An 8,888-nucleotide genomic window follows, 5' to 3' on the forward strand; every position below is an offset into this window, starting at 1 on the left:
CCAAGAGGTGGGAGCGCCTGAACCAGCCTTCCAGACAAGGAAACTGAGCTCAGAGAGGTGAGGCTCCTGGGCCAGGCTCTCTCAGAGGCAGCAAGCTGCCCACTGACCCTCCAACCCAAGTCTTCCCATTTGAGTCCAATCCTCTTCCCTGTCTGCCCTTGCTGTTCAAAGAGCAATCTGTGGGCTAGCAGCGTCAGCATCACCCAGGAGTTGGTTGGAAATGCACAATCTCTGCTCAGCTCCAGACCCACTGAGTCAGAATTTGCATTTTCACAAAATCCCCAGGGGACTCCTTGGGAAGTCCCCTTAGAAGGAGCCCCGCTCTGTGCTGCAGCCGCATCCCCACCAACCTCCCAGTCCCCAGACGGCCCTTACTCTGTCTCCTCCCCCACCTCAGATGGCCCTTCCTCCCGTGGACTCCATCCCTTCCCTGCCTTTCTGGTCCCTGTCCCCTCCTGGGTCTCCTCCTACCTCCCTGATGCCACCTGCTCTGTCTCCTCTTTCTCCTCCCACCCCCAGGGCACTGGTCTCAGCCCAGTCTCCTCTCTCACTCTACTCTCTCTTCCTTGGCAATTTTATCCCACCTTGTGGTCTCACCTCACATCATTGTGTAGACATAAATCCAGATGTGCAAGTCCACCACTCAGAACAGATCTCTCCCCTGAGCACCGCCACTCATGTCCATCAACATCTCTCCCAGACATCCCAGCACCAGAATCCCATGAAGTTCAAAACTGCACTGGCATTGTCATTCAAATAAAACTATTCACCGAGGCCTTGCTAAGTGCCAAGAACAGTGCTCAGGGCTTTCCAGGTACGGCTTATTGCATGCTTATCACAAACCCATCTGACAAGCAGAAGAGCCACGGCTTTGAAAGCAGATGTAATTTCTCGGGCTCTCACAGCTGGTTCAAACACGGGTTCCTTACCCAGAAGGCCAGGCATTTAACTGCTTCACTCCACTGCCCCAGACCTGTCTGACTTCCCATGGCCTTCACTCCATCTCATTGCCATTGTGTGCCAAGCCTCCCAACACCAAACTTCAGAGCTGTTTTCAGCTCCCATCCCTTGCCCAAGCTCTGAAATACTATCAGGACCCAATGATTGTACAGTCTCACTTCTCGCCTTTTGTAACAGTCTCTGACTGGATCCTTCCCCCATCCCCAACCTCCTACGGTCTATGCTCTACATGGCAGCCAGAGGGATTCTATTAAAAAGGTGTCAGTTCATGTCTGTCCTCTGCTCAAAACCCTCCCATGGCCCCCACCTCTCTCAGGATAAAATCCAAAGTCCTGGGCTTCACTGGTGGCGCAGTAGTTGAGAATCTGCCTGCCAATGCAGGGGACACGGGTGCAAGCCCTGGTCCGGGAAGATCCCACATGCCGCGGAGCAACTAAGCCCGTGCGCCACAACTACTGAGCCTGCGCTCTAGAGCCCACGAGCCACAACTACTGAGCCCGCGTGCCACAACTACTGAAGCCCGCGCGCCTACAGCCCGTGCTCCACAACAAGAGAAGCCACTGCAATGAGAAGCCTGCGCACCACACGAAGAGTAGCCCCCGCTCGCCACAGCTAGAGAAAGCCCGTGCGCAGCAATGAAGACACAGCAACAAAGACCCAACGCAGCCAAAAATAAATTAATTAAATAAATTAATTAATTAAAAAGAAAGTCCAAAGTCCTTACTTAGCCTTCAAGGCTGCAAACAACCTGCCCCCATTAACTCTCTAACCCCACCTCCTACTCCCTTCCCCATGGCTCACTCTGCTCCAGCCATACTGGACTCCTCGTTGTTACTAAGTAGTCCAGGCATGTTTCTACCCCAGGGCCTTTGCACTGGCTATTCTCCCGCCTGGATCACACTTCCTGCAGACATCCACGGGGCTTCCTCCCTCCTCCCTCGGGCATCTTCAGGTCTCTGCTCTGATGGCACCTACTCAAGGAGCACTTCTACCCCCAACTAATGGGTATGAACTTGAACCACAGCCTACCACACCTTGTCCCCTTAGCTGCTTTACCCTTTTTTTATAAAATTCATCACCATAGAATGCATTACTTATTCACTGACTTGTTTACTGCCTGTCTCCCCTCAACTTGAACTTAAACTCTAGGAGAATAAGAGCATGTTTATTTCATCAAATATCTCAAGTGCCACTTACAGAGGCTTCACTTACATGTTTGTTGGTTGGCTGCAGTTCTTGTACCCACTCCCTCCTGTCCATTCTCACAGCCACCACCCTGGATCAAGCTCTCATTATGACTTCCCCAGACAACTTCTGGATCTCCTGACCAGTCTCCCTCCACCTGACTGCAGCCAGTTCAAACACACAGCTGCACGGCTACCCAGCCTGATATGAGGTACCTGGGCTCATATCAACCCATTCCCCTGCTCAACACCCTCACAAACCCAAGATTCCAGCCTACTCCCCACAAGCACAGGCTTTATAATCAGCAAATCTGGGTTCAAACCCAGCTCTGCCCCTTGGACAAGTAACTTCATCCTTCTGAGCCCTCAGTTTACTCATTGGTAAAATGGGCTGATGAGTGACTCTCTCTTAAGGGATTATGGTAAGGATTAAAGAAGACAATACATATTCCTTATCTCAGCCTGGGCAGCAAATGTTAGCAGTTTTTATTATTATTCCTTTACTGTTCCAACTCTAACTGCCCTGACTCCCTTTCAACCTACACTCCAGCCCAAATCAACGACTCACAACTCCCCACACACACCCAGGTTCTTTATGCTCCATGCCTTTGCCATAATGAGTCCTCCACCTGGGATGCCCTTCTCACTCCTTACTTCTATTTGTCAAGGCTGGTTCAAATGCCCCCTCCTCTACCAGGCCTTGGAAGTAATTTCCTTCCTCTTCAAATTCCCACAGTCCTTTATCTGCCCTTGTCACATGGCATTTATCAAGATCGTCCAGGAACCACCATCTTGTATGTGATTCCTCTCCCCTTCTCCTTGAGAGCATCTTATTCATCTCAGTAGCCCTGTCAATGCTCAGAACAGGGCCTTGCTCAAGGGAAGTGCTCAGTAAATATTTAATGAATGGCAAGAGGGACACCATACTGTTTTCCAACCCCCAAATCAGAAGATCCACTGGAATCGAGTCTACAAGCCACTTCTTACCAGCTGTGTAACCTTAAGCAAGTTCTTAAACTCTTAGAACCTTGGTTTTCCCATCTGTTAAATAGGGACAATAGGACCCCCTGTTCTGACCTCTCAGAATGTTACGGAATCAAAGGAGTTAGACACATGAAAATGCTTGGCAATGCACGTGGTACTTACACACCTATAAGATATGGTCGTCATAACCAACGATTCTTCCCTAAAAAGTTCATTCCTATTTGCCCAAAAAGATGCCTGAAAGAATCATCATCGAATGCAAGGCAGGATGTCAAGTGAGTTTTACTTTCTTCCTTATACTTTTATGTTTACTCTGATTGTTTTTGCAGAGAACACGTGTTACTCATAGACTTGGGAAAAGGGAGATTGCATTGCTTAAGAAAAAACATTCATTCCTTTGGGTTAAGCATTGCTTTTGCCTTCCATATCAGCATTTAAATGCAGTAGGGGCCACTTAATACCTAGTATCAGCCGTCAGCAGATGTGTGCCTGCAAAGCAGGGTCTCTGACTATGGGGAGGAAGATGCAGAAGAGGGGCCATACCCAGGTTCACAAAGAGGCAGCTCTGCCAAGGCACAAGCCCCTGCTCTGCACACAACCCAGCCAAGCCCCACCAGAGAGCTCTCCTCCAGCCTAGGGTTCAGGAAGTGTGGCTTTGGCCACAGGCGAATGCCCTGAGACACTGGGGTGGGGACACAGGAGGTGGAGGGCGGCCTGGGGCTTCAGAAGGCCCTAAGGGGCTCCTGTGGGCCCCAGGCTAAGCTCACCCTACTGGGAGTCTTGAGGCCAAAGGAGCCCAGGAAAGGCAAGAAGCAATGTGACAGCCAAGCCCTCCCCCTGCTGGCCATTTCTGGAGTGGCAGTGCAGGGCCAGCAGCACAGGGCAGGGTCCCCAGACACACACCCTCACACCTGGAGCCTAGTCAGGTTCAGGTGTCCAGAGGCATGTCAGAGCTGGGGAGCGCTCTTCCAGCACTGAGCGGCCCAAGGTCCCATCTCCCAGGCCCCCTGTTTTTGCCAGGTGGGGCATCTCCTGGCCCATCCTTCCTGAGCCCAGCCACAAGGAGATGAAAGGGAGGAGTGGGGGAGAGGAAGGCAGATGAAGGGGAGGGGGGAGGGTGTGGGGGAGAGGAGGGTCCTCACACTGCTGCCTCTGTCTCACTCCTCCCAGGCCCACCTGCACCTCCTGGGCAGCGGGAGAAGCCATGGCTGCTACCACTGCCCGGATTTCCACTCCCGCCCCCAGGTATTGATTTTCTGCATCATTCATTTGTTGGCCTTGGCAGCTGTGATTAGCTCCCTCCATTCTCCCAATGGAGCCCTCACCCGTCCCTCCATGTTCCAGCAAAGCAGAGCTAATACCAGGCTCTAATCGAGGCTTTGCCACCCTGGCCCCAGCAGCTCACAGCCAGGCCTGGCCAATTACCAGTAGGCTCTTGGCATGTCCCCAGCCCGCCTCTCGAAGGTGCCTTCCTGGCTAACAAACTCATCCTCTCTAACCACCCCCAGCCCCATTCCCCAGAGCCCCCTTCCAGGCAGGAAGCACAGGTTTGCAGCCTGCAGTGTACGATGGGACATTATGGGGCTCTTGACCTGAAGGAGGACTCTCCGGCCCGACGCCAGGCCTGGGAGCCCTCAGACTAGCACAAGGGTCAACTTAAACTCGGTGGGGCAGGGGTGCAGACGATGCTGACAAAGCAAACAAAACAGCCTGGATTTGTGGACACGAGGCCCTCTTTCTCCCTCATGTAGTTTCTATAACTGAGAAGGAAGAAGGGACAGAGGCAGGGATCTGCTTGAGGACATTTAGAAACCCCCAAGCCTTCTGCTTGCCCTGGGAGGCAAGAGTTTTCTGATGCGAAGCCTTCCTTCTCCAGGGGACAGCCAGTTTCAAGGCATGGGGTAGAAATGCCAGTGAAAAATCCCAAGGGTGCCCACACTCAGATCAACACCCAGAAGACGGCACTGGGAGACACACTTCCTGAAATTCCCTCTCCGCACCCCTCAGAGGAGGGGAAAAAACCTGACTTGGTGATAATTCTGTAAGCTATGTTACTCTTGTCAAATTATTCAACATCTGTCTTCATGTTCCCACAAAAATTAGCATAGGATAGTAGTTTCTGATGACACCTTTGGTGAAATATTTTGACTTCCACCAGTAAGTTGCAAACAACCTGTCTTAAGGATAATGTCAATTCGCACTCCTGCATATTAAATAATCCAGGGGTTTGTTGTGTTTTTGTAAAGGAGAGGAGTCCCACTGACCTGCCCCTGGCTGGAAGTCCAGCAGCTATGGAAGGAAGAGAGGAAGCCAGGATGGAGGAGCGGGTGTTTTCTGATGCTATCCACACATAGATTATTCCTCCTCCATTACCCAGCTACTGTCTTTGCCCCAGAACTAGGCGTCTGGGGCCAGCCCACCCGCCCTGGTTTGCCAGAAAGCAGATTACAGGATCCACTGGGAGCACAACAAACTGGGCCAGGAGATTGGGAGGTAGGAGGGAAGAGGGGACAGGCTCCAAATGGACCATCTGGTCCAGTACTCAGCTCCTGTAGCATCTGTGCCCCCAAGAAGAGCAAAACCACCTGACCAGACTGACAGCACCTCCCCAGCCCTACTGTAGACAGCGGACCTCAGAGATGACAAGAGCACACTCAGAGGGAAGCCAGGCATAGGGCTCCAGGCACCTGCCTCCCACCAGCCTCACCGGAGACCCACAGCCCAGGCCAGATCCCAACGGGTTTACCCTACACAGCCTGCTCTTCCTCCCTCTCAATTCAGCTTCCATGTTAATCTGCCCCTCCCTCAGCCACACAGGCTGGGGTTCCCTCCCTCCGGCACACTTTTTCTTTTGTGCCTTGAATAAAACCTGCCTCCCTTCTCACTGCCAGGGAAGCTGAGGTCCCCTCCGGCTGCCAGCCTAGGACTCCATGACTCTCCCTAAGCAAAGACTCAGAGACCCCACTACGCTGCTGGAAACCATCCTAGACAGAGTTCTTGGAGAGAAAGAATTTCAAGAAGCATTTCCTCAACTTCCCCCCAACAATGGCCCTTCATTCGTGCAACAAGTACTTGCCAGCTCCTGCTGTGTGCCGGGCACCGTGCTAGGTGCTGACATACAATGATGGGCATGAGTGGCCATCCCTCACCCCTGCACTCTACTCTTTCTCAAACTGCTTCACGTGTACCCTGCATTGGCAGGCGGATTCTTAACCACTGCGCCACCAGGGAAGGCCCTCCCCATACTATTTCTTTAACCCAGACCCGGTGATACCATAGTTCTCCCTTCTGCTATATCTGGCCAAAGCTTCTAGCATCACAAGGAACTCGGCAGCCTCTTGTGGTCCTCCTCCTCACTAAATCCTCCACTCTCCATCCACCTCGATTAAGACTTCTCACCCTGCAGTTCCCCTGAGGCCTTCCTTGGAGTCATGCTCTCAAAGGGCAAGTGGAAAGAATGTCACCCAAGAGCTCCGGGTTGGCCCCAGTGCACAGCAACACACCTTGATGTGCTCTGAGAGCAGCTGGGACCCAGGCACACGAGGGAGTGGAGAAAATACAGAGAAAGGGGGACTTACAAGCCAACGGCTAAATTCTGGCCCCAAAGTACTCTGAATCAGGGTCCACAGAAACTACTGCCCCACCCCCTGCCTTCATTGCTGGGGTTTCCAGGCTAGGCTCAGGGGAGCCTCTTCAAGATGGGTCCCACGCAGCCCCAGATAAGGTTGAAGAAACTGGAGGGGATAGAGAAGAGGAATGGCCAGGAGATGGGCCTGCCAGATCTGCCCAAGGGCACTCAGAGGGAGGAGCAGGGTGGAGGATAGCAACAGAGGCGGAGGGCTCCCCATCGCTCTCCAGAGCCCCTGGGGTGTGGTGAGAAGGCAAAGACCTCAGCAGGTCCCTCCTTAGGCCACCTCTTAAGGAGACAGTGAAGCTGTAGGGAAACCTTGAGGAGAAAAAAGAAAGAGGACCCCCCAGTACACCCTGATGTCTTCCCCTACCCTGGGGAGGCCAAGGCCCTTGGAAGACGCTCAGTGGCCTCCTCTCCACAATGCAGCCTCTCTCAGTCCCTGCTGCATTCTTCCTCCTTCTTTCCCTTTCTGGCCTATGTAAAGGGCCAGGCAGTAAGAGACACACAAACTAATTAAGAAGCAGAGTTTGGCCAGATGCCTGGGCCAGCCTCCCCAGGGAATTAAGCCCAAGCCAGCTAGCTGTGTAGAGCCAGGAGGATGTCACCTCCCAGATGCCCCCAGGACACCCCTCCCTCTTGCTAGGCTCAGGGAGACAGGCCAGGCATCCCCAGAAGGAAGCATTTAGCGTCTGCACTTGAGGCTGGCAGCTGAGGGACAATGCCTCTGCCCCCACCCCCTCAACAGAATAGGTCAAACCCTCTCCCGATCTAAAGATGAATAATTAGGTCCTCAACCCTAGAGAAAGAAGGAAAGAGAATCTTCCTCACTCCAGCTACACATCATTAAAAAAGTGACCTATACAGACCACCCTGCAGTTAGAAGAAGGTAAAGTAAGGGCCACCGGGCCCCAAAGACTTTTTGTGCTGTGGGTCAGGGCATTGCTGGCTGCCAGAACTCAGAGGGAAAGTCCCTGAGAGGGATGAGCCCTCGTCATCCTGAACGGATGATGCCCACTCCCGGGATCTTTCTCCCGGAAAAACCACGAGGGAGAAGGAAGAAGGGGTAACCAGAGTTCCCTTGGCGCCTGAGAGTGTGGGTGCGGACGCGGGAGCAAAGCTGAGTGGCAGGAGGCAGAGTTTCGACACGTAGCCTGATGGGTGCGTGCAGTGTTTGCTTTTCTGGGGACTGTGGTTGAATGTGTGCGCGCAGGCAGAAGGAAGGTGGGGCTGGGCGTTTGTAGCTGGGAACCGGGGACAGAAAGAACTAACTGGCTCAGGAGAGGTCCGAAAAGGGATTCTGGGGTCTTGGGAGCCGGATCTGGGGGATGCCTGCATCCGCTTGGGCTGTCAAGAAGCGAAGCAGCGAAGCCCAGCGAGAGCCGGGAAGGCGAGCCAGCCGCCGGGCCGCGGTACCGACAGCCAGCTCGCTCGCCAGCCGGGCGCAACTCCGCATCGTGCATCGCTCGGCTTCCACTCCGGAGGCCGAGCCAGGGTGGGATGAGGTTTCGGTGCAAGTCGTTTTCCCAGCCCCCGGTGTGCGGTCTGTCAGGGTCTCCCGAGCCAACTGGGTGCTCTCAAGGGTTCCGATTCACTCCCGCCCCTGGCAGGATTTGGGAAAGTGGGTACTACCTCCCCCTGGCATCCCTGGCTTCACGCCAGACCCTACAACCTGTCTCCGTGCTCTGAAGCAGCTAGCTCGATCTCCTCGCTCTCTGGAAAAGGGCGGGGACCCGGGCATCCACTCCAGAGTCCGAGCCGGGGTACCCACCAAACCCGGGCAGCGCGCACTTTGCGCCTTTTGCAAAGTTTCCGCGCGGTGCCAAGCCGGCATGGAGCGGGACGCGGGCTCTTACCGTAGACTCCTTGTCCCTGGCAGTGTAAGGGGATCAGCGCCAGAAGTAGAAGGCAGGTCACCTCCATCTTCACGGCCCGTGCTTCATCCCCGCGAGGCGGCACAGCCCGAGAGGCGGTGGGGGCGCCTCCGCCGGGGCCCTGCGATGCCCCTTGCGTCTTCCCCTTCCCCGAGAGGCGACGGAGGGGGCGGCGGCGGCGGCGACGGAAATCAGGAGGCTGAGGAGTCGGCGGTGGCGGCGGCAGCGACCTGGGTTTCTCCTCCGGCGGGGCCGCTG

At 54.4% G+C, this 8,888-nt stretch overlaps 1 protein-coding gene across 1 annotated transcript in view; it reads right to left on the minus strand.

Annotated features, from left to right (window-relative positions):
* Nucleotides 1-8,680, minus strand: part of MDGA1 (MAM domain containing glycosylphosphatidylinositol anchor 1) — a 52,711-nt gene extending 44,031 nt beyond the window's left edge. Inside the window, exon 1 of the mRNA XM_024766214.1 lies at nt 8,613-8,680. Within this exon, the coding sequence (XP_024621982.1) occupies nt 8,613-8,679 (67 nt within the window). The 5' untranslated portion in view covers nt 8,680. The remainder of the gene's footprint in view (nt 1-8,612) is intronic.
* Nucleotides 8,681-8,888: the final 208 nt, after the last annotated feature.

Source organism: Neophocaena asiaeorientalis, unplaced genomic scaffold (assembly GCF_003031525.2).
Source record: "Neophocaena asiaeorientalis asiaeorientalis breed wild unplaced genomic scaffold, Neophocaena_asiaeorientalis_V1.1 scaffold46, whole genome shotgun sequence".
NCBI lineage: Eukaryota > Metazoa > Chordata > Mammalia > Artiodactyla > Phocoenidae > Neophocaena > Neophocaena asiaeorientalis.